Genomic DNA, 26,997 nt, shown 5'->3' with positions numbered 1-26,997 from the left:
TTTCTCCCTTTTCTGGCAGGTCTTCTGGGAATGTGTTAGCATCTATGTAGGAACAGTTATTACAGATACCAAGGTTACACTTATCAGGTGAAGAAAAGCCATTTGTGCAGTGCACAGAGGCACTATGCTATGAAGTTACTTTTGACCAACTTCAGCAAGGATCAGATTTTTCTGTGAGCAGTTGAGTAGTTCCAAGAGGCATAATGAAGTGGTTGAGATTTTCACAGCTTGGATCAGGAAACTGAAAGTACTGTACATATGTGTGAGTTAACACACAGTGAGCAGGTGAACATAATATTGTAACAGAAAGCCAAGCAACATGAGTTTGATGCTTTTCTGAGAAGTCTGTCACCACAGATGACTGGCAAGGTGCCTACTGGGGCACCGAAGGATCTCCATGCAGCAGTTAGACTGGCACTTAAGTATGAGGAGATTGATGTGTCCACAGGTATAAGGGATCAATGAAACATGTTTGCAGTGAATATAAAATGTTTTAATGGTTGTCACGCAGCACATATACAGAGGCAGTGCTAGCAGCCACAGAGAGTTAACAGGGATGGTGTGGACTGCAGATGGTTTAATCTGATGAAATTAAAATATGGGCAGTACAAATCTGTGGCAGAGATACAGGGGTATTGGGAGAGGTGGTCTGAATGGAAAGACGTACCCTTTAAGCTCGAGAGGGAGCCCCAGAGCTGCCAGAATGAGTTCCCAGTAAAGATAAATACAGTAAAAACAAGAGCACAGGTGGAACATGCCATAGCGAGTGTAACAGATAGTAGGGAATAAAGTTTTGTTAGATACTGGAACATATATGTCGGTGGCCTCAACAGGAAGTTAGTAGGTGGGACAAAACCCATCACATTACAGTTTGTGTGAGGTAGGGGGATAGTGATATATGACCACTAGGTTCAGTAGTGATGAACCAAATTTAAGCATTGTGCAGAAGTGGTGCCTCAGGTCAGCAATGGCTACAGCATGATCCTACCATGTATACTGGAGCTTAGTGGGAAGACATTCCGGCAAGGGGAAGTTGTTAATGTAAGTCAGTTGCAAGGAGCATCTAGCATACAGGACAAACTAGTTAGACCATGAAGAAGAACATTAAGTCTTAATTCAAATGATTGTGTATCAAGTGGCATGAGAAAGTTGTTATGGGTGAAAGTGGAGCTAGACTTACCTAGTGATGTGTGTAGTGGAACTGCTGGAGGGCAGTAAGTTATTGAAGGCAGCGTGTTGTTTGGTGGGAAGTACTACTGTACACATACAAGAGAGGAACAGAAGCAAGGTAGAAGCCATCAATGTGGATAACTATGGTGTCTACGAGGAAAAGTTGTTGAAGGGAACATTGGTGGCTACATTGGATATTCCAGATGAGGAAGATCACAACTCAGAGGGTTACGCTATAAGATAGGATACAATATTGTTAGGACTGAATTTTGTGAGAAATTTAAGCATTTAAATGTGACAGCAATGACACAGATAGAGGACCTATGGTTCAGTTGTACGATATGTTTTTTCTGCAAGGGTCATTGCCTGCTATGTTAGTAACACAACGTAGGATTCCAAAGGGGGAACAAAGCACTGGTGTACTGAAGACTGTACAGAATACCACAGTCACTACAGCCAGTTCTGGAGGAATTTATAAATAACCACTTGGCTGATGGGATAACAGAAGAGAGTAGTAGCCCCTGGGCCGCAGGAATTGTGATTGTACCCAAGAGCCCCCCCCCCCCCCCCCCCCTTTTACGATTCATGCCATTTGAATATTAAGACTATGACAGATGCCTACACAATTCCAAACATCACAAAGACCATAAATAACTTAGTGCAAAGCCAATACTTCTCAACAATGGACTTAAAGAGGGGATACCATCAGTCAGAACTTGCTCTGGAGGATACATCGAAAATAGTGTTTCCCCACAGAACACTACCAATATAGAAATATTCCTTTTGTATTAAAAGGATGCACTGGCAACATTCCAATGATTACTGGATGGAGTGCTGCAAGGATTAAAGCCATGTCATCGTTTGGTACATCTTGATGAAACAACTGTCTTTTTCAAGTAATATGCAGGAGCTAAGGCAACAACTGAGGGAAGTATTCAACAGGTTAACAACATCTCATTTGCAACAAAGTACTGAGAAATGTCACTTTGTGCTAGAAGAATGACTTAGGGCATGTGATTATTAAGGATGGTTGAAGAACTGAACTTACGTTAGTGCAAGATTTTGGTGCCAGGAACAAACAAGGAGTTACGATCTTTTTTGGGTAAGTTCATAAAAAGATTTGTGGATATTGCAAGGCTGCTGGAGAAGGATAATAACCCATTCTCCAAGGTCAGGACCTTGGAGAATGGGTGACTGCTCAGAGTGCTGACAAAGAGTGTAGACAATATGGCAAGACAGCAGTTTAGCATGCATGATGGATTACGTAATGAAATGATATTAGGACCACAGTTGGTGGTGCCAGTTATGTTGAAGCAAGTAGTATTATATTAAACACATGACCACCTATTGCTGGGCTGTGGGGAATGGGAATTATGTGGATTGTGCACAACATGCAGTTGTGAATCTGAGGCAGCTACCATAACACAGACTTCCAGGAGAAACAGAATGGTTTAGTTTCATTGGCATGGATATGCCAAACTCATTCAGCTGAACAACGGTAGATATTGTTTTGTGCTGACCATAATAGGCCATTTTTCTTGTTACATCGACATGGTGCTGATGCTGGGCCAACAGGCAGTCACAATCATGCCAACATGGGTTTGTAGGGAAATATTGAAGTTTGGGGTACCTGGGACAATAAATAAAGACCAAGACACGAACTTCGTGTCAGACCCAATGAAAGAGTTGTGTTAGTTATTAAACGGAAAAAAGTTTAGGGCTAATGCACTTCATCCACAGACTAACAGAAGGACAGAACGAGTTCATCGGACAATTGGACAGAAGCTTCATTGTAAATGAATACACAGCATTCTGATTTGGACACATATCTATCCTTTCTAATGACTGCATACAACTCCGAAGTAAACACTAACATAGGGTTGTCACCATTTGAGATGCTGTATAGAAAAAGGTGCTGTTGACATTCAATATGATTAGCCAGGATGGAGGCAGGAAAGGAGAGTCAGACCAAGAATTTGCAAGGGTGGTAAGGGAAGTGTGGAGAAAGGTCCAGTTAGCAAATACTAAGGAAATGGATAAGCAGGAAAAGGCAGTGAAGTGAGTGGGAACATAATCTCATAATAAGGTGGCCAGTGAGTTATGTTGAGCCAATATACTCCAAAGGGAAAAAACAAAGAACTTTGTATCATGGTACCAAAGCCCATGCCAAGTAACTGTAACCACCACCAATAAACGCTAAGCTCCAGCAGCCAAAGAGGTCAACAACTGTGTATGTAGGGTATTTATAACCATTAATGGTGCACCAGAGGCAATTCCGCAAGAGGTATTAGTGAGAGCGAAGAAAGAGGCTAGTTTTAGCAATGCGAGGGCAGAGGGGGTGCTGCAAGACCACCACCTGGATGAAGGATTTCTCTTTTCCAGGCAACCAGACATGGTGTTATCCAGTAACAAATGGTCATAAGGGTTAATGTTTAATGTGTAGGAGTTGCAGAAAGAAATTAGGAGACTGTAGGTGGTGTTTTCTGGGCTACGAGAGTTAGCAGTTAGGAGGAGGACACTGAGGGAGGTCTTAAAAATGAGCACAGGAAATTGCTTGGGTAATATGAGCAACTAAAGGAGAACATGCAGGAGGTGATTGGAGTGGTACTGCAGGAGTTCACAAGAATGGAAAGTTGATGGATAGGCACTGGAAGTAGAGTACTGAAAACCACCTTTGGGATAGCTGATGCAGGGGATGTGAGCAAATTAAATGAGACGGCAGAGGCTGCAAGGGGCAAATGAAATAACTATGGAGTGGTATTCCACACAGAATGCAAAATTTGAGAGTGGCATATTAAACGACACACACATGCTTTGAAAGCTTATTAAGGAAGCTGTGGTTTACACCAGAGCCATGGCTAGCACTTTAAACTGAGATTTGGAAGCAATACAAATACAAGGGCTATTGTAATCACTAGGGGATAGTATCTGGGATGCAGGAGTGGAGCTGACAAATTTGCAAGAAGCTGTCCATCAAACGCTACATGGGCAGTGAAGTCTGGTCTTGCTGTCGCCTGAACAGTATCTGGAAAGGTTGAAGAAGGTGAAACAGAATTACCACCAGAATTGCAGTTAGTTAGTGGAAATGAGCTGAAAGGACTTGCTGTTTTACCACCATGGTGCTATGGTAGGTGTAACGAGGGAGAATGTGTGGTTATTCGTATCAGTAAGAATACTGGTAGCAAGCAAGCAAGCATGCAGTATTTTGGTGTTACATGGTTAACAAATGATGTTGAAAAACAAGGGTACATAGTTTTCAGTGAATTCATTTTGGCCATGGAGATGGAAGATAATTTCAACTCATGTCTAGTGCTCAGTAACAGCACTACAGTCTACTTAAGTGGAAATTTTACCATCACAACATATGAATATGGGCAACAAAGCAGCCACAAGTACAAAAGACATTCTTGAAAGCTTCATGTGCTTTGTATTGTTTTCCAAGAGAAGATTTACTGCTTATTTGTTTTTGTATTGTGTACCTGGACCTGTGAAAGATCTGGATTTTTCCAAAATTTGAGAAAATGCCATAATATTTCATGTTTTTTTATGGGACAGAGCACCACTGTGTTGGCATTTCCAGGTAAGAGTATTTCTCAACAATAAGCTGCCTCAACGATGGATAGGCAGTAAGGTGATATAGATGTCATTGCATCATTGGCTGTCAACGTCACCTTACCTCGTGTTATAAGATTTTTTTTTTGTGATAATTTGTGAAAGACTGCAGGTAAGTGCAACCCCTTCCAACAACCCTGGCTACTTGTCATGACACACAGTAACAGCTGCAAACACAGTAACCCAGACACGCTCACAAAAGTTATTGATGAGTTTGGCTATTGAAATGGAATCACAGTTGTGAATATGAGCCACCTCCAGCTGTACAATGGAATGAAAGCAATGAAAATTTTGCTGGATCAGATGTCAAACCCAGATTTTCTGCTTTATGTTAGCAGTCGCCTTAACCGCTTCGGCTATCTGAGCACGACTCACAGTCAGACAGAAACTTCTTATGTGTCATACCTGTACTCTTACATACCATTCATGTTATTCCCATACAAAGAAGAAATTTTATTTGCAAGTCGCAGGCCCCGTATCAACTGATACATACAAAATTGCAATGCCGTGTTGTGAAGAAGTATAACACAATGTTACTTTGGATATGCATCCAGGCTTTTGTCTGGATGTCGTCACACATCCAATGGAGTACTAAGTAAACACTTGTGAAAAGTAAAGAAGACTTTGGTTCAAAGCATAATTGTAAACAGTATCCCAAGATTATATGTGCATGGATAAACCCTTGTAAAATCAGATGGTTCATTTGGAAATAAAAATGTAGTTTTATGTGTACATCACTATTTTTACTATTTTGATTCACATAAAGGGTACAGACATATGAAACTGCACAAATCTGCTTGAAACATCCTGTATATATGACTAATATGACTTTCCTAGTCACAATTACCATGGCACTGTTTCTTCAACAAACTGTGCTTCTGTAGCCTTTACGTCATTAGTGTTCAAGCATCGTTTGTGTACATATGTAGCATTTTACAGATAAATAACCTTGATGAATTATGGAACAGATACTGCTCTGTAAGTTAAAATCATTTTCATTCCGTTTTAGCTGTCCACATCAGAATATGTCCCTGTTCCATTGTTAGAGAAAAAGGAAAGTTTTTACTTTTTTTTTTTTTGGGGGGGGGGGGGGGGGAGGGAGGGAGGTTGGGTGCAGATCAATAAAAAATTGGACTAAAAGGGATCCATCTGTTGTTGTTGTTGTTGTTGTTGTTGTTGTGGTCTTCAGTCCTGAGACTGGTTTGATGCAGCTCTCCATGCTACTCTATCCTGTGCAAGCTTTTTCATCTCCCAGTACCTACTGCAACCTACATCCTTCTGAATCTGCTTAGTGTATTCATCTCTTGGTCTCCCCCTACGATTTTTACCCTCCACGCTGCCCTCCAATACTAAATTGGTGATCCCTTGATGCCTCAGAACATGTCCTACCAACCGATCCCTTCTTCTGGTCAAGTTGTGCCACAAACTTCTCTTCTCCCCAATCCTATTCAATACTTCCTCATTAGTTATGTGATCTACCCATCTAATCTTCAGCATTCTTCTGTAGCACCACATTTCGAAAGCTTCTATTCTCTTCTTGTCCAAACTATTTATCGTCCATGTTTCACTTCCATACATGGCTACACTCCATACGAATACTTTCAGAAATGACTTCCTGACACTTAAATCAATACTGGATGTTAACAAATTTCTCTTCTTCAGAAACGCTTTCCTTGCCATTGCCAGCCTACATTTTATATCCTCTCTACTTCGACCATCATCAGTTATTTTGCTCCCCAAATAGCAAAACTCCTTTACTACTTTAAGTGCCTCATTTCCTAATCTAATTCCCTCAGCATCACCCGACTTAATTAGACTACATTCCATTATCCTTGTTTTGCTTTTGTTGATGTTCATCTTATATCCTCCTTTCAAGACACTATCCACTCCGTTCAACTGCTCTTCCAAGTCCTTTGCCGTCTCTGACAGAATTACAACGTCATCGGCGAACCACAAAGTTTTTATTTCTTCTCCATGAATTTTAATACCTACTCCGAATTTTTCTTTTGTTTCCTTTACTGCTTGCTCAATATACAGATTGAACAACATCGGGGAGAGGCTACAACCCTGTCTTACTCCCTTCCCAACCACTGCTTCCCTTTCATGTCCCTCGACTCTTCTAACTGCCATCTGGTTTCTGTACAAATTGTAAATAGCTTTTCGCTCCCTGTATTTTACCCCTGCCACCTTTAGAATTTGAAAGAGGGTATTCCAGTCAACATTGTCAAAAGCTTTCTCTAAGTCTACAAATGCTAGAAACGTAGGTTTGCCTTTCCTTAATCTTTCTTCTAACATAAGTCGTAAGGTCAGTATTGCCTCACGTGTTCCAGTGTTTCTACGGAATCCAAACTGATCTTCCCCGAGGTTGGCTTCTACTAGTTTTTCCATTCGTCTGTAAAGAATTCGTGTTAGTATTTTGCAGCTGTGACTTATTAAGCTGATAGTTCAGTAATTTTCACATCTGTCAACACCTGCTTTCTTTGGGATTGGAATTATTATATTCTTCTTGAAGTCTGAGGGTATTTCGCCTGTTTCATACATCTTGCTCACCAGATGGTAGAGTTTTGTCAGGACTGGCTCTCCCACGGCCGTCAGTAGTTCCAATGGAATATTGTCTACTCCGGGGGCCTTGTTTCGACTAAGGTCTTTCAGTGCTCTGTCAAACTCTTCATGTATTATCATATCTCCTATTTCATCTTCATCTACATTCTCTTCCATTTCTATAATATTGTCCTCAAGTACATCGCCCTTGTATAGACCCTCTATATACTCCTTCCACCTTTCTGCTTTCCCTTCTTTGCTTAGAACTGGGTTTCCATCTGAGCTCTTGATATTCATACAAGTCGTTCTCTTACCTCCAAAGGTCTCTTTAATTTTCCTGTAGGCGGTATCTATCTTACCCCTAGTGAGATAGGCCTCTACATCCTTACATTTGTCCTCTAGCCATCCCTGCTTAGCCATTTTGCACTTCCTGTCGATCTCATTTTTGAGACGTTTGTATTCCTTTTTGCCTGTTTCACTTACTGCATTTTTATATTTTCTCCTTTCATCAATTAAATTCAATATTTCTTCTGTTACCCAAGGATTTCTACTAGCCCTCGTCTTTTTACCTACTTGATCCTCTGCTGCCTTCACTACTTCATCCCTCAAAGCTACCCATTCTTCTTCTACTGTATTTATTTCCCCCATTCCTGTCAATTGCTCCCTTATGCTCTCCCTGAATCTCTGTACAACCTCTGGTTCTTTTAGTTTATCCAGGTCCCATTTCCTTAAATTCCCACCTTTTTGCAGTTTCTTCAGTTTTAATCTACAGGTCATAACCAATAGATTGTGGTCAGAGTCCACATCTGCCCCTGGAAATGTCTTACAATTTAAAACCTGGTTCCTAAATCTCTGTCTTACCATTATATAATCTATCTGATACCTTTTAGTATCTCCAGGGTTCTTCCATGTATACAACCTTCTTTCATGATTCTTAAACCAAGTGTTAGTTATGATTATGTTGTGCTCTGTGCAAAATTCGACCAGGCGGCTTCCTCTTTCATTTCTGTCCCCCAATCCATATTCACCTACTATGTTTCCTTCTCTCCCTTTTCCTACACTCGAATTCCAGTCACCCATGACTATTAAATTTTCGTCTCCCTTCACAATCTGAATAATTTCTTTTATTTCATCATACATTTCTTCAATTTCTTCGTCATCTGCAGAGCTAGTTGGCATATAAAGTTGTACTACTGTAGTAGGTGTGGGCTTCGTATCTATCTTGGCCACAATAATGCGTTCACTATGCTGTTTGTAGTAGCTTACCCGCATTCCTATTTTCCTATTCATTATTAAACCTACTCCTGCATTACCCCTATTTGATTTTGTGTTTATAACCCTGTAGTCACCTGACCAGAAGTCTTGTTCCTCTTGCCACCGAACTTCACTAATTCCCATCTGTTACAAAGCGGAAATGAAAGAGAGAGAAAGGTAAGTATCAGAGAGGATAAGTGCTTCACTTACTATGAAATATGACAGAATTTTGTATGAAAAGGAAAGTACTGATCAACCTATCAGATTTTTACAATTTCCTGAAATACATTGTCTTATTTATAATTTGTATACTATTACACAAATAGTACAAGTTCTTTTCTTACATTAACACAGCATTCATCATGCACAAAGGATGATACTTACTGTGAAATTATGTCTGTCCAGCAGAAGTTCACCGAGCAATTTCAAACTCTGTCGACGTGTTACATAGTTTTCAGAGTTCAGAAGTCTCTGATAGTGGGAAAAGACTTTATCATAATTCAACTCCAAGAACTCTGCACAAAGCAGCTTGTGGCGTGTAAGGAGTTCCTAAAGGCAAGCATTATATAGCATTAACACGAAATTTTTTCGTACCTTGTGTCTAAACTTTCACGCAACTCACAATTATACCTGATAAAATTCCATGAGAATGGAAAAAAATTCTCATTTAACCCAAAACAACATAACATTGTATCAGACACAGTCGCTCATATTATTTTACTTTCACATGTTTACTTACTTTGAATGTCGAAAAGGCATCTGAAGCTATATCAAATGTTGAAACTTCAACATATCGAAAGAAGTTAAAAAATTCATCTGAATAAAGCATTATTTTTGCTAGTGCTTCATATCGTGCACATTCCCTTAACATTGTTCCACAATTAAGTGCAATTTCTTGATGCTCATACCTGAAATAAAATTAAGTGACATTACTGAAATTGCTTATAGCTACAAATTTTTACTTTATAATGCTATTTGGAAAGTCTTTGCTGCAGAGCTGTAAACAGCTTTAAATTTATTAACAAATTTCATTAAATATCATCACTCTGGCATTATTAATCACAATAAAGAATATACATTACTACCGTATTACATCCTTTATGTAATATACTAGTACTTTCAGAATGTTATGTCAACCCCACATTCCATCTCTTAGTAATTCCACAAACAGCAATAATTTTAGTTTGCAGTCAACCTACATTCATCAAAACATTGACTTCCTTGCAAGCCCCATCTGTGTTGTAATTGCCTTCAATGTTTGAAATTGGCCCAGACGTCTTACTTAAAGTAAGATTTCTAAAACCATCTTGCTGTTTCAGACCTATCAACTTCATTCACATCAGAAAGGATTACAGCTCCTCTCATATATGAACATGGGCTTCATCAACAAACTTCTCTGGTAAAGATACAATTTTCTGGACTCATGCCAAGAACTAAACATAACAAACAATTTATCAAACACCAGCCACACTCAGTGACATCCTGTTCGGACCCTATGGAACTCTTCATTCATTTCTTGCTTAAAGGTTTCACATACTTTTAACTGTTTCCCACTACAAAAGTTGTTCATTGGATCACGTAACTGGTAAGACCTGTTTCAATGGCTTGACTGCAAACTGTAAAATAAACCACGTCACACCAGGTGTGCTAACACAGCTCAGTTTTTCCATGCCTGCAAGATATGAACTGAAAGGGATGGACTATTTTCACAGTGGATATGAGTTAGATGGATGTGTTATTCATATTTTCCTCCCAACGAAGGTACTGTAGGTCTGCTACTGTGTAATTTCTGTAGAGAAGAGGCTGATTCCTGGTATACTTTTTTCAATTTTTTCCCCTTGATCAGGAAAACTTTTGTCAGTTCTTGGGCTGTTCTCTGTCCCCCTTTCCACCAACAATGAGCTTTTCAGTTTTCACCACTAACAAACATAATATTATTCATGAAACTAATAGCATACTGAGCTTCCTTTTTTACTACTACTACTACTACTACTACTACTACAGTGCTTAATCCTCAAAGAAGGCTTCTCACTTTATGCACAGATGGTGAATTTGTAACCATTTATTGTGAAATCAGTTTTTTATTTTGGGATGAATTGCTTTGCCACATTCGAACAGCCAGTTATACCCTATGATCAGCTCATGTAGTGCAGACACTAGACCAGCTGCAATAACCGGACAGTTTCAAAGGTAATAATAAAGGTGTCTTCCATGCAGCAAAGAGCCAAAGACTTATTTGACAAGATGACCAGGTCTCTCAGACTTTGGCTGATCAGGTATACCGCTCTTGTGGTGCCCCAAAAAGGGGAAACATGGCCAATATACCGGTACCTACAACTTACAGCAAATCATTTCTAGGTAAGGAAAGAAGTGTTAAAACTATTTACTACTAATTTCACCAACTTGTAAAAAAGGTATAGAAGCCTACATGTCATCACTCCTACTGTGACATCAAGAATACAATTGAGTCATAAAAATCATTCTGTATCACTGCTGTGACGAGAAAATTGCACTTATGCAAATGAATAACTTTAGTCCATTCCTATGTTCCCTGCTGCTAAGTGGAGTGCACAAGGCATACTGATGAACTTCACACCACAGTAGTGATGACAGAGCTGCTCAACTAATTTCACGTTTTCTGAGGAGGATGACCACCGATCTAAACTGGTGGCAAATATAGATTTTTCAAAAGCTCTTGCAGTACGTGCAAAATTGCTCTTTACTTAAAATCCGTGGGGACACTGTTGGAAACCAAATATGCTGACCACACACACTTGATGGAAAGTCGAGTTGCCAAACTTGCTTTTCACCTTAGTTAAAATTAGGCAGAACAGCTTTTTTTGGTTAAGTTTTGGACAATTACCTGCTTATTTCTACAACTAAGCTATTTTGTGTTTCCTTGATGTTGCCACTTCACAAAAAATCACTGCTGTGAAATCTCTGATGGTGTGGCCACACTTTGGTTTGAACACAGCATCACTGCATGTGTCTTTTCCTCTCCACAGATTTATTATGACAGAAAATGTGTGTGCACCACTGATTTGTCTGCAATTATGTATTCTCAGATGCATAGGCTGATTCTTCATTCGTGTGGTCAGAGGCTGATATTACACAAAGCATGTTCAGTGGGTAGGTTACATAGTGTACTATTCCAGCCCTTATTGTCTTCATTTGAGACTACCACATCCAAATTCAGATTCTCAAGTACATATCTATTGATACTGCTTTATTGTTTACTTTCACCCTGTTGACTCTTGAAAGCCTCAGGTGCAAGATATGTCCAAAATATGCACCCTGGACATCCTAGTCCAGTCCTCTCATGGGCTTAACTTACCAAATGCAGGGCCACCTGTTAGAACAGTCATATCATACATCAACACCCTTGAATTTCTGCATGCCATTTTATATGGACAGGATCACCAATCACCAGTCCACCTGAATGAATGGTCACTGTCAAACTATATTCAAGAGCAAAGTTGTTCATCTGCATGAATGACCACTGCCAAACAACAGCCAAGAGCAAATTTGTCCACCTTGTGGTACAATATGCTGCTGAGCACAACATACTCTATGGAAAACTGTACTGAAATGCAGGAGGATCTGCAGCAAATTGACGCATGGTGCAGGGAATGGCAATTGAATCTCAATGTAGACAAGTGTAATGTGCTGCAAATACATAGAAAGACAGATCCCTTATCATTTAGCTACAAAATAGCAGGTCAGCAACTGGAAGCAGTTAATGCCATAAATTATCTGAGAGTACGCATTAGGAGTGATTTAAAATCGAATGATCATATAAAGTTGATCGTCGGTAAAGCAGATGCCAGACTGAGATTCATTGGAAGAATCCCAAGGAAATGCAATCCGAAAACAAAGGAAGTAGGTTACAGTACGCTTGTTCGCCCACTGCTTGAATACTGCTCAGCAGTGTGGGATCCGTACCAGATAGTGTTGATAGAAGAGATAGAGAAGATCCAATGGAGAGCGGCGCGCTTCGTTACAGGATCATTTAGTAATCGCGAAAGCGTTACGGAGATTATAGATAAACTCCAGTGGAAGACTCTGCAGGAGAGACGCTCAGTAGCTCGGTACGGGCTTTTGTTGAAGTTTCGAGAACATACCTTCACCGAAGAGTCAAGCAGTATATTGCTCCCTCCTACGTATATCTCGCGAAGAAACCATGAGGATAAAATCAGAGAGATTAGAGCCCACACAGAAGCATACCGACAATCCTTCTTTCCACTAACAGTATGTGACTGGAATAGAAGGGAGAACCGATAGAGGTACTGAAGGTATGGATGTAGATGTAGATACTTCAGACCCATAACCCTCCTGGGTTCCATCTCCTCTAGATTGTCCCACCACCCTAACTTCTTTCATTTTGCACTCTCATCCCCTCTCAGCTGCCTCCCTCTTGTTTGTTCTAGCTCCCAATTCACTCCTACATGCCACTGTGTGTTGCACACCACTTCCCTCGCCTGTGGCCAGAACAAGCTCACCAGTATCACATTCTTATCTTTTGCACCTGCTGCTTCTTCCCCCTGCAGTCAGCTACACTTCCCACCCCTCCTTCCAACTCCCAACCTTTTCCACACTTGACACAGCCACTCAATTCAGTCAATAAACAATGCTTGCACAAAGTAGCCAGCTAGCACAATGTAGCCATACACATGTGCAATCTTCTGAAATTATTTCGTGGAGGAGTATTACATTATTCTCCCTCTTTTCAATAGTTACACAACAGACACCTGAAATACTCTACTCCTCATAGTATACAATGGTTTTCTGAAAATAGATGTGTATGGTTCATGCTGAGCTATCACCAGATGAATGTCAGTACAGTAAGAGATGTCTAATTTCTTCACCCTCCACAACCACCCTCAACTTCTTAAGTTCTTGAATGATATGTGTCACTGATGTTTCTTGGATTATTAATTACCCTAGCACCCTATCCAGATTCTTTAAAGTTCTTTTCCTCAATGCCTTTCTTTGCTAGGCGAGAGTGCAAAGGGGGGGGGGGGGGGCTGAATGGTGTTCTGATTAACAAACCAACTGTTCATCTGTTTCAGCAGATGGCTACCTGAATCTATTTAATGGTAAGTTTTCTGTGTGGTCCACATAACAACTTCTAGTGACTTTATACTATCAAGACACTATGCTGCAATACATTTACTCTGCAATTAATATGTTTTGTTTGCAGTTCTGACAAGTTTTCCAAAAGTTAGCAACACAAAATTTATACGAGCATGTGCAGCTTTTACAAATGATTACTTTGGTCATGCAGAGTAATGCAAAACAAAACACAGTTAACAGCAAAGTATAGACTGCACAACAGTACTTAAAATATGATTATTAGATTCCAATTTTTAAAGCTCACAACTGTTTGAATTTTAATTAAAGTAAAAGTCACCTGTATACACACACAATTTCTGTTAATTGTAGAATTACAGCAATATTAAAACAGCATGCATGATGACACTTATTTCTAGTCTATGATAATAAACTGTCCATAAACTTAACATGGCAAATTGTTTTCCACATCTACACTGTACATATCCTCAATGTCAGCAAAGCAAGGAAACTGAATTTATCACCCAAAGTGTTGGAGTTATAATAAGATAATTTGTTATTCCTGTAAAAAACAACCAATTTTGCACTATAACAGTTCAATAATCTCACATACACACTTCAAGGCATATACCAAAAATTGCCCTAACATGTAAATACACTGCACTGCCTATGGTTTGGCTGAACACACATTTTAAAACTACAACTACACCAGCAACAAGCATGTTGTCTGAATGATAATGCAATCTTGATGCCTAAGTGTTGAGAGAGAGAATATTAGGGCTATTCGTAAATTGACCTCTGCTTGACTATTAAAAAAAATAAATGACTTTCTTCTTCTACATATAATCTGTACTTACTTTTTGACATTACATCTCCACAGTCACCACCCAAAGTCACATCTGTCATACTGGGTCACCAGCTTCTTTATCCCCTCATAAAAAAATGATGCTACATAGTGCTTCTGTCAATTGTTGACAGCATCCTGGAGGTCATTGCCTGCCTGCCCACCCTTCATCTTCAAGATGATTAAGGTCAACTGATGCCATGTTGGGACTATAAGGAGAATTTTGAAAAATTTGCTAGCCAAAAAGTTTGAGATTTTCCTTTGCTCAATTCGTAGTAAGGGGTCACACATGGTCATGAAGGAGAATGATTGCTTTGATAATCATCTCTTGTCTTTCTTTTCGATTTATTTTGGATTTTCATACAAGTTGCACAATGAAGCTGTACAGTCACAGTATTCTCCAGCATTACTCTCGTAAAATGCATTCAGAACTCTTAACAACATCTCCTTTAATTTTTTGCACTTATTTGGGAGAATGAGTTTGCTCCTCCTGTTTGGACTTATCCTTAGTTTCAAAATTCACATACTGTACTCATCGTCTCCAGTTGCAATCATGTTCAGAAATTCCTTGCTCTCTACTTAGTGCTGAAGGACTGTCAAGACTGAACCCATTCTTTCAGTTTTGTGAGCATATTACACATTTTGGTATCCACCATGCATAAAAACCAAGAGCAACCAAATCTCTCTGACAATGTTAAAAACTACTATCACTGAAATCTGAGGCACACCTTTGGAAAGTTTGATAACTTAACTGACATCTCACATGCATAATTTCACCAATATGCCGTAACAGTTCATCAGCGACATACAAAGAACTGACAGAAAATACAGTTATTGTTCTGAATATCTTCCTCTACCACTTCCAATATACACATCTCAACAACTAGCTTTGAATTCTTCTGGAACTCCCACCCAATGTCATCACTCATAACCCCCATAATACCTTCACTCCTTTCCTCATCCCCATACATGACAATTTATGATGAATCTTGGCAGCATTAACTACTCCTGATTGCAGGAAGCAAATGACAGAATGTACCTTGCAACTTTTGGCGAGACACACAATAACACCACCTACTTCAGTCACTTGATGCTCACATATTGATGAATGTAACAGAGAGCTGGTTGATGCAACATGACCTTCAAAGCCTCCTCTTCCAAGCACTCAAGCTCAATGTAGCACCCATTTAAATTTATCAGGCCATGAGCAACAAATATGCATGGGTGGACACACACACACACACACACACACACACACACACACACACACACACACACACACACACACACACACACATTTTGCCCCCTACCGGGAGCTGAAGAGAGGCCTTTCGTGTGTGTGTGTGTGTGTGTGTGTGTGTGTGTGTGTGTGTGTGTGTGTGTGTGTGTGTGTGCGCATTGGGCAGTGACTGTGCTGCTGGACGCTCCTGCCATTAAAAAGTGAATTAAATCTCTGCAATGCACTGCATCTGATCATGAATCAGAGGTAGTTGTTGTCCTATTTTAATGTAATGGCAACCAATGCTGGATTTCAGACAGGGCTCAGTTGAAAACTAGCATTCCTGCTGACGAGACTGTCTGCTGTATGGATATGTATGGTCCACTTAAAAACACTGAGGCTGAGGGTAAATCATCCGTCTTCTTGTAAAACATGTGAAGCTGTATGTCAGCCAATTTATCTTGTTGACCCATGCATGTATCACAATGGTATTCCACAGAGTGTTCTTGCACAGTTCGACATGTTTGCCCTACTTAAGACTTCCCATATTGGCATAATATCTTACAAACATCACGTTTCATAAAGCCAAGATCATCTCTGATAAAACATAACAAATTCCTGAATTTTGCTGGTGGATGACAAAAACGCTTCATGAGAATTCTTTCTACTCAAACACATGCTGCCAAAATATGGCAAGAAGGCCACTGCTTACTTATTTCTTGGCTAAAAATCTTACTTCCCTATTGGAACCTCTAATCACAGGCAAATGCGACAATCATATCTGCTATTCAGAGGTCTTCACAGGATGCATGAAGAGGCAAACTGCACCAGTCAGATCCTGTGGCTAGTTTTAGTGTTGTACCTTTATTGTGGCACTGTCTGCTTCTGGCAGTATATAGGTAATCCATTTGTGTTGTGACCTCACAGAATACAGCCCTTACCTATGTTTGTCCAGTATCTAAACTCGCTCCATCCGAATACTCAGTTCACCATGGAAGTGGAAAAAGATAGTATCTTATCATTCCTGAATTTCATGGTTAGAAGAAAAGTAGACTGTGCACTGCGACATAGTGCCTACTGTAAACCCAGTAAACTGACTCTCACAGAGTTACATTGGTGGCCCACAAGCTGCCATCACTCTGCACTCTGTGTTAATGTGTTGCACTTTCCAGTACACAGAGCACAGATGGCCTCAGATCCCCACAGTCTACCTAGTGATCCTGACCAGAGATAAGCAATCCATTCCAGTCCAAGCAAGTTCAATATAGGGATGTAAATCAAATGTGGAGGCACCCACTACAATGGCCTTCTTACGGTATTTTGGCAGCATGTCTACAAGAAAAGAAAGAATCCTCAAGAGACAAGACACCAAGTGCGTTTTCCATCCACCAGCAAAACTGAGGAATTTGTTGTGTTCTAATGAAGAAGATCTTGAGTTTGGAAAACATGGTATATATGGAATGAAATTTTCACTCTGCAGCGGAGTATCTGCGTGCCAGGCCGAGACTCGAACTGTGAACCTTTGCCTTTTGCGGGCAAGTGCTCTACCAACTGAGTTACCCAAGCATGACTCATGCCCCGTCCTCACAAATTTAATTCTGCGCAAAACTTTCCTGGAAGAAAGTATATTGCAGGGACATGGCTTAGCCACAGCCTAGGGGATGTTTCCAGCATGAAATTTTCACCCTGCAGCAAAGTGAAAATTTCATTCTGGAAACATCTCCGCAATATCCTTTCTTCCAGGAGAGGAAGTTCTGCAAGGTATGCAGGAGAGCTTCTGCGAAGTTTGGAAGGCAGGATACGAGGGTACTGTCAGAATTAAAGTTGTGAAGATGGGGCGTGCTTTGTAGAGCACTTGCCCGCGAAAGGCAAAGGTCCCGGGTTAAGAGTCTCGGCCCAGCACAAAGTTTAACCTACCAGGAAGTTTCATGGTATCTATGATCCCTGAGCAGATATATTTAATCATACAAAAATGTTATGTTAAACACCATCATCACACATGCCTGAGCAAAGCTAATAATGCAATGGTAACGGAGTACTGTCTGAACACTGGAAATCACAATTTACAAGTAAACTAAAGTTTTATCCTCAGCATCATCATTGTGGGATTATGTTTTTAAGGAGACCACACACAGCCACACAGCAGACAATCTTAAAAGGGAGTAGGTTTTTAACTAAGCCCTGCTTTGACTCCTGCACTGGCTGCCATTAAATTAAAACAAAAGAAACAAGAACCTCTGTTCATGACCAGACACAGCACATTGCAGAGATATAATTCAATTTTTAACCACTGGAGCGTCTCACAGCAACAGTTATTGCCCACTGCACAAAAGCGGACGGCCTCTCTCCGGCTCCCTGTAGGGAGCCGCACATGAACACTTCCCCACCCAAGTGTATCTCTTCTTGCTCCTGGGCTGTTAAATTTTGACAACACCATGCAATCATCTCCAGTTGCATCTTGCAGCAGTGTTAACAGCAGCTATTGCCACCTGAAAATGTTGAACAGTTGTAACAATGAAACATTGAGGGATTCGCACAGTATTACTCAGTGGCATACCCAAGAAGCGTATTTGCAACAGATCTGTAGAGAATGCCTGAAGTCACATCTTAAATTTTCTCACTGTAATTATTTCTCCTAGTGTTTTATAATTTTAATGCTGCTTGTCAGAACTTTAACATCATTCAGATCAACAGCACACCATAACATGTAGAATACATGTAGGACTAAATCCAATATTTATTAGGTACAGCAACACAAATTTTTTTACAGTGCTTTTTAAAATTTCATTGGGTACAACGCATGATTTTTAAGCCACTGTTTTACACAAGCATTGTAGCTGAACCTGTAACCATCTGCTTCCCATGTTGAGCTATTTGCTCGTTTCTGTGTAGACTTCAGAACAATGCATGATAAGACATCAAGTGACAAACAGTAAAAAAAAAATGTGCTCACTTACCCAGCCATAAGAGTAAAAAGTATTTCCGGCTTCGTACATATATACTCCACAGTAGGTGACCTAGTTCCAATCTGTCGACGTAGTATGTTATTGAAAACTTGAGCGACATCCTTCTTTCCCTAAAATACACACAAACTTAGAATGACCAGTGTCAAGTGCTAGAATGACATAAGTGAAGTAACAGAGTTAAGATCTTACCTCAAAGTCAATGCGATTCAAATTCTGAATCAGCAGAAGTAGTAAATTGCTGTTATATAGTTCCTGAGCTAGTTGTGCAACAATTATATCAGTCTGTGGTTCTGCATCTGATGTCCCATACAACATATTTTTAATGAGTACCAGATTCTTGCTGACATCTTCTTGTGCCTAACAATAAAGAGTGTCTCGTTTTAATAATAAGAATCGAAAACAATAACTACAAGAGTAATATAAACATCGCTACATAAAAATTAAAAGTCATGGTAATATGTAAGAAATATAGGCTGTCATATTACCAAACACTGTATTTAACTAGTTCTCAGTGCATATCATTTTGGAAAATATCTGCATACTTCTATGTAAGTTATTTCCTGTGTAAACTTTAGTCTTCTAAACTGTCTGGAAAGTGTTGCTTATGAGCTAATAATTAGATGCTATGTTTTGCTTGTTCAATGCTACAGTTTAACATATCTAATATTTCTGATAGGGACAAGTACAAAGAAAGATAGCCCAAGGTTCAACACCCAGTTGTTATCAACAACATAATACACAGATCACAAGCATTGTGTGTATCTGATTCTCTGCAGCATCAGTAAATTCAATGTACATAGTCGTTATCCAGAAATCAGCAAAAACTACACAAGAGATTATTTACACCCAAAATTAATCGGTGTTGAGCCAGATTTCCATCTTTGTCAGTGAACAGCAAAATCCTAAAACAGTTTACATTTTATGATATGTGCAGTGCTTACAAGATCTGTCCAACTCCTGCATCTCGTCTTCAGTGCAATGGCAGTGAACACTGATAAATAAAAGTGACAAGATAATAAATGTACCACAAGATAGTGGACTTGTTAAAATACCTCTGAAAAAGCATAGTGTCAGAACGGTCATATGGAAAACACAGGCATTTTGTCTTGTGTTAGTATAGAAAGAATTGCACAGCTGCTATTGGAAAACATGTCAGAACCCTTCAAAATTCCTATGAATTTTCCAAAGACTACTTTTAGACATACCCTAGGAAAAGGAAAGTAACTGCAACATTAGAAATATATTGCTAACTCAAGCAGCCAGAAGGCATCTTACTATTATGTTTCTATCAGCTGCAATTACTAGCAACCAAGAAAGAAAGACATTACTCTCCGGAACAATTAAAAGAGTCTGGGCTGGACAAAATTGGTCAACCACAAAGTGCAGTACTGGATGTTGGCTTTGACCTATGACATTAAGATTGACAGAGTATCTGCACTAGAATGTGTTGAAGAGGGGCTTTGTAGTACATTCTGGCACTCTCCCATGTTGAATATCAATGTTCTGGATATGTTTTTGGATATGTTATGGGTGGTGTTATTGCACGACTGGACTGGTGAAGTGCTGTCTGTCATATGTTACTTGTATGCTTCGTATTGGAGCTGTGTGTTTGGAGCTTTGTGAGTTGCTGTAGTGTCAGTAGTATTGGCTACAGATTGGTTTTTGGCTTTCGAATGGTTAGTTTGTGGTGTTTTTAATGGTTGGAGATTTTGTTTTGCTTTGTATATGTTCTGATGAGGAAATTCACTAGTATGTCATCATATGCACAATGTGGGACAATATGGCAAGGAAGGTCCTATAGTTTAATGATCTGATGGCCAACTATTCAAGTGCTATGTTTTTGTGGAATTTCTAAAGCTAAGCAAAGTTTCTGCATTTCAGATCATGGATGAATAGGCCTATATGTGCTGTTGGCACTTTTACAGCGTTTACTCATAGGGGTACTGGTTCAAGATTTCTACACTGGCTGTTTGTGATACTGTTTTGTTTTGTGTTTTAGGCCTACACTGTTCATATTACTGCAATAAAGATGTACATAAGTAAGATTTGACCTAAGGGCCTATTTGATAATAACAATGACATTTTCAGTGAAAGAGGGGGGGGTTGGCCAAATACAAAACTCTTAGGCACCTCTTGGTGTGAACTTTATTGATAGTTAAACTTCTAACAGATGTTGGAAAATTACTGAAGATGTATACTCCTGAATAATGGAAACTTTTCTGTACTAAAACAAATGACCTAAAATACTTAGCTAAAATTTGGTTTTTATTAGCTACACCAAATTGACACAAAGGCAACCTATGTGCAAAACACGAAAAGCATCCTGGTTGGCACCACTTCTGATTTACATGTAAACTGTACACTAGAAGTTCAGGAGACAGTCAATATTATCCACATAGTAAAATTCTACTTGATATGTTGTTTCTTTGTTCTGTGGCATGATAAAGCCCTAACAGCATAAGATGATTAAGCTGAAAAAGCTGTCAGTAGAAAGTCCTGATTTCCGACTATTAAAATTAACTTAAAACTGTGAAGGTGGCGTCTATGTATAAACCACATGAATGAACGTCTGATTTCAAAGAATATTCTTTATTAGGTAAACTATAATGTAGAACAACACATACGCACATATTCCATTGTATAACACTCATCCCTCTTCCACTATTGGCTTATCATAGGCTATAACGAACAACTTCGAGCAAAGTAACCTATATCAATACCCAACTTACAGTTAAAACACACAACAAATTCTATGAATACTCACTTTTTCAGCCTTTTTATCTCCTCGTTCCAGTGCATTGACGGCTTCTTTTAACGCCTTAACTACTTCTGCAGGGCTCTTCTGAGATTTACCAAACAAGGGCATTGTAAAATGTTTTGTATCCCAATATATCACACTCTAAGCCGCATGTGAAGCAGATTTCCTATAATCTGAGAGAGGAACAGAACATTACGTCGTATCTTTTATAAGTCACAGAAGAAACATGGGGTTTTCAACGCCTCTGACAGAATGGGCTACAACCATGACATTAACTGTATCACAGAACATTAAATGCATCACAGATCATTACATGTGAAACACGTGTTTTTGGTTTTTTTTTTCCAATACAATGTGGCACTGAATCACGAAATTGTTTCACCATTACTCGCTCTTTGCACTTTACCTGGAGTTTGTTCTCTTACGCTGCACACACATTTAACACTGGTTGTCTTGTATAAAAACGTAATTGTCCAGACTTCACAAATATTTTAACTCAGAACGTAAACTTCCTCGAAGTCAGATATAATTTCTGCGGCACTTTACGTACAATAAGTCATGCTACAAATTCAGTAACTAGCTGACAATAAAACACGAATCGTTTACCAAATGAACTGAGACATTAAATCCTTCGACCTTCGGATAGTCAGCGCCCACTTTATTGTCTATTACACAACGAAATACTATCCCATAGAAACGTAGGTACAACGTCTTGCAGCTTTACGTCACGATTATCAAATTAATTCATAATAAGTGTAACATACACTTCTTTATGGCAGGAAAATTTCCGAGCTCACCTGATATATTTTACCATCTCTGGGATTCAAAGATATTATCAATAATAACACGACCAAATGACAAGTCCTGACAACGAAAATAAGGATACAATAGCACACATTGGCGACGGAGGTGTGGCAGTTTACCAAATGTAATACAGTTTTCTGTTTCATTAATGCCTCGAGCTGTATAAGAGAACCGCAGACTCTTGTCTTAATCGGGATGTATATTTCACGAGAAATGGTGTAATTACAACAGCCTGATAACTCTGATATAAGACGTTAACTCCTTTACATCTTTCCCGTTTAACTCCTTAACGGCAAGAATGCTGAGTTAAATTCAATTTGTTTGAATCGGGTTAACTATACTACACAGTTAACAATGTTATAAATCGAAAATATTTTTGCCATTGAATTTGCTGTAAATGCGATTGCTGTTCGCAGACCTCTTTACGACAACATTTCGTCTACAAATTATAACGGGAAATCACCAAAATAATTCATTCTATCACAACGAAAAACTAAAGACGAATCATATAAAATACACGCAGAGACTTTAATATAATAGTATGCCTACCTATGTGAAGGAACATTAAGTTGTTTGTATTGGCAGGAGTTCGTGTTCCATACTTTTCAGCACGTTATATAATGTGTCCATGTGTTTTCATTTTTTTTTTCAGAAGTGTATTACGGTATATCAAAGTTTCACATTCTAGTTGTATCACTGATTATATTTGTTAACTTATCTCCTTGTAGACTATACATATGTCATTTCCCTTCCCATCACGTACCGGTGAGGTGGCTAACCAAATGTTAATGCCCCGAACTCATATTCGGGAGGAGCGAGGTTCGTACCCTATCTGGACATCCTGAGTTGGGTTTTCCACGATTTTCCCAAACTGCTATGGTGAATACCGGTTTGGAGTGGTTACAGTGATACGATCATGGCCGACTTCCTTCTCTATCCTTGTCTAATCCTATCCTTCTTTGTATGTTTCGTATATGTATATACTATTTCTGTAATGCGTCTGACATGTCTGATGCTGTTACGCTGAATTGTCTAAGGAGGCATAAATAAATAATAAGTAGGGGAATCCTTTTTTTCACATCAATCAATAGAGCTCTAAGTATAATTCCTACTTGTACAGTATTTTTTGTTACCTACATTTTAAAAGACTTCAAAAGTGTGATGTCACTTGGTTATATTAAACAATCTTGATTTTGAAACTTACTACAGAGTCAACAGGAAGATTTACTCAGTGAAACTTGTCATCTCATCCATCTTTGTCAAATCTCACGGATCTTAGAAGATGCTATGTCCTGGTATCCATCCTCTTTCACTAAAGATATTTTTCCTAAGATCGTCTTTTCAAAATGGTATTAACGGTATTTCGTTTCCACTAGATGACTCCTCTATCTGTGTCTGTAATCTTAGAATAATTTTAAAAAGTGAGATGATTTTGAGGATGCTGCTCATGAAATAGTGCCTCTGGTGAAAGACAGTGTTTGGAAACAAACACAGCTATGAGAAAACTAAGTAGAATAAACCCCAAACATATTAAGGATTATCGAATTCAAATTCAGACATACGAATATAAAGGAACAACTTTTATTATGTCTTAATACAAGGAAAAGTGTGTTAAATGATGGACAAGCAATGAATAAAAAAAGGGGGCCATACCCAAGGAATATTAAAATAAAGGTGACTGTAACGCCAGCAACATGTTAGGTGGGGAGATTTTTGGAGCTAAAAAACAAAAACCTTCAGTTTCAACACTCCCACTGTTTGAACATCTTACAATCTATTTTTGATAATGTTCATAGTTCCGTGCAACATCACAAACCTACCTTTGCTCAAGGGTTTGGTGAAAATATCCACATCCTGTTTTTCATTAAGAAAATATTCGATAATGTTCGCTTCTTCCTCATCCTTTCATGAAATGATATTGGATATCAGTGTGTCTTGATCTCTTATGAAATTCAAGATTACCCTCTGATTATCCATATAGAGTTTTGTTGCTTGATTGGATTGATTTCCAAAATCACTTAGCAGCGTAGTGATTGTGCATCGTATATCAGATATGCTGAGGATGCAAATTGTATATGCTGCTGTTTGTTTATTCTTGGGTTTTATAATTGTTCCCTTATTGATACTCACTTTATATTTTAGGCTGTTTTGCGCTTTTGCATGCTGTTTTATTAAATGTTGCAGTAAAGCAGATTTATTCTAAATTTCAATAGTTTTGGTGACCCTTGGCATGATCCTGATGATCCCAGATGCCAATCGACGTAATATCTGGCGGTAGCCAACGTGATCCCTGGAGTTCATCGACGTTTTATATGGTTCAGTTTCCAACGTCAAACATGAACCACTCGCACCAACCACACAGTGCGCCATCTGCAGTCTGAATCGCAGTTTCATCCCAAATGTCAGGCACAAATCAACAGCTCATACCACGCACTGTCCTTGTACTGAATCATAGTTTTGCAATGTCGGATCCGCCACCATCTATTGATGTGCCTCCAAGCTCACTGATTAACAGGCTTATGGTCAGCCTGCCACCATTCTGGCACCAAAACCCAGTCTTGTGGTTTGCACAGCTCGAGCGTGCTAGCTAATGTCACCGCTGATGAAACCGTATACAGTTACATTGTCAATGTGTTAAACGAAGATGTGGCTATGGAAGTGTAAGACATTTTGGCTTTTCCACCAAGCGCCCACCAGTATTTGACCCTCATAAATGTCCTGATCATTTGCCTGTCACATTCCAAAGTAAAGCGTATAGAGATGTTACTGCATACTGAGGAGTTAGGTGACCACACCCCCTCACAGTAACTGTGCCAGCTACGGACATTAGCAAGTAGCACTGTCAACGAGGATATCCCACAGAACATCTGGCCGACATGTGCAAGATGTGCAAAAGATATTCACAGTGCACACCAGCAATCTCGATGTGCTAACACAAACTGCAGATCGCATCGCAGAAATGTACCCATCCACAGATGTTGCAGCTACTGGCTGACACCTGGATGATACGATAACATAATTACAGGTGCAAATCGCTGAACCTACAGCGCAAGTCGCTGCTCTGCGAACAAAGCATTCCAGTCGCCAGCCATGACTCCACTACCCACCGAGAAAATGCAGCCTATCGATCTTGGCCACAAAGCTTTGCTGGTACCGCAGTTGGTTTGACTCTGAAACGTGAAAATTCAATCCTGTGTGTGAGATGAGAAACGCATCTAGAGGTAGGTAATGACAGTGATTGGCTTTCTGAATGGCAGCTATCAACTGTTTGTCATGAAGTTTTGTATGAAAATGGAGTTCTTAATGGCCACAGGAGCCGACGTATCAGCATATCCGTCTTCCTGTCTGCCTCACCACAGTAGTGATGAATGTCGTCTCTTTGCCGCAATGGTTCTACCATCCGAATACATGTTCGCATGACACTGTTGCTAAACTTAGGCCTATGTCGCAAGTCTGAATGGCAGTTTATTGTGGCAGATGTGATGCACCCTAGCGTTGCTGCAGATGTTCTATCATTTTACAGCTTGCTGCCGGACCTTCATTGTCGTCATCAGCTTGACACCGCCTGCAATTTTGCCAGCCATGGATGGGTGCACTGTGTGCACAATACTGTTGTGCAAATGACCACAGGTGATTCTCCATACATTGAACTTCTCAAGCAGTTGCCGGAGATAACTCGCCAGTTGCTTATACAAGCGCTAGTACAACATTCGAGAGTACATTACATATTGATTACAACAGGACCGCAAATTCACATTTGACCTCGTGACCTGACGCCAGGAAAGTTACAAGTAGCAAAACAAGAATTTTCCTTTACACTAGCGCAAGGAATCTGCCGCCTATCAAGCAGTAGCTGTGCTTCAGTGCTATATGTAGTCCCCAAGAAGACCAACGGATGGCGGTAATTATTGGCAACACAGTGATCGAACATTTCGTGATTGCTATCTGGTTCCACACACTGAAAACTTTGTATCTGACATGAATGACAAGTATGTTTTTCCAACTTACATTTGTTATGTGCGTTTTACCAAGCACCCTTTGCTCCAGAAGATGTAGGTAAAACAACTGTGTGTATTCTGTTTGGCCACTGAATTTATGAGAACTCCTTTTGTGCTGTGCAATGCTGCTCAGACATTCCGCGTTTCATGGCTAAAGTTGCATGAGACCTTGACTTCTGTTACATTTACATTGACGATGTCTTGGTGACGTCCAGCCCCGAAACTGAGCACCTGGAACATTTACGCTATATCTTTACCATTTTTGTTCACACGACCTACTCATAAATCCATCAAAGATTTTCTTTGGAGCATCTGTAGTCTGCTTCCTGGGTTACACAAACAAGGCCAAATGGAATGCAGCTGCCACAGGAGAAGGTAGAAGCGGTGCAAAATTTCCCACAGCTTGTGACTGTCTGTGAGTTGGACGATTCCTAAGCGTCACTAATTTCTATGGCCATTTCATGCTCAACCAACCACTCTCGACTGTTCCACTGAATGAACTTTTATGAAGCTCAGCCAGACCTGACTGCCATAGACAGGCAAAGCTCAGACACCTTTTAACAATGAAAAGATTGGTATTGCTGAAGATGTGCTGTCGGCACACCCTGTCCCGCACGGGCCACATGCCTTAATGGTTGATGTGCTTGTCACCACAATAGATGCTGCACTTCAGAAACAAGCAGACTAGCATTGGCAGCCCTTAGCATTCTTCAGCTGGAAGCTACCTCCATCGCAACAGAGCTGGCTGGCTAATGTATGAT

The 26,997-nt window shown here is 39.7% G+C and overlaps 1 protein-coding gene across 2 annotated transcripts in view; it reads right to left on the bottom strand.

Annotated features, from left to right (window-relative positions):
* LOC124798030 (protein Mo25) overlaps positions 1 to 22,330 on the bottom strand; it is a 39,662-nt gene extending 17,332 nt beyond the window's left edge. Inside the window, exons 1-6 of one of the 2 annotated variants that reach the window (XM_047261245.1) lie at positions 22,232 to 22,330; positions 21,441 to 21,607; positions 18,866 to 19,033; positions 18,668 to 18,786; positions 9,317 to 9,485; positions 8,962 to 9,126 (exon numbers count right to left, since the gene is read on the bottom strand). In XM_047261245.1, coding sequence (XP_047117201.1) covers positions 8,962 to 9,126; positions 9,317 to 9,485; positions 18,668 to 18,786; positions 18,866 to 19,033; positions 21,441 to 21,542 — 723 coding nt within the window. In that variant the 5' untranslated portion in view covers positions 21,543 to 21,607; positions 22,232 to 22,330. The other variant, XM_047261244.1, reaches the window with a different exon arrangement.
* Between the last annotated feature and the right edge of the window lie 4,667 nt (positions 22,331 to 26,997).

Source organism: Schistocerca piceifrons, chromosome 5, assembly GCF_021461385.2.
Source record: "Schistocerca piceifrons isolate TAMUIC-IGC-003096 chromosome 5, iqSchPice1.1, whole genome shotgun sequence".
Taxonomy (NCBI): Eukaryota; Metazoa; Arthropoda; class Insecta; order Orthoptera; family Acrididae; genus Schistocerca; species Schistocerca piceifrons.
The sequence above is the reverse complement of the archived record's forward strand: the minus strand, read 5'-3'. Positions and strand labels throughout refer to the sequence as shown.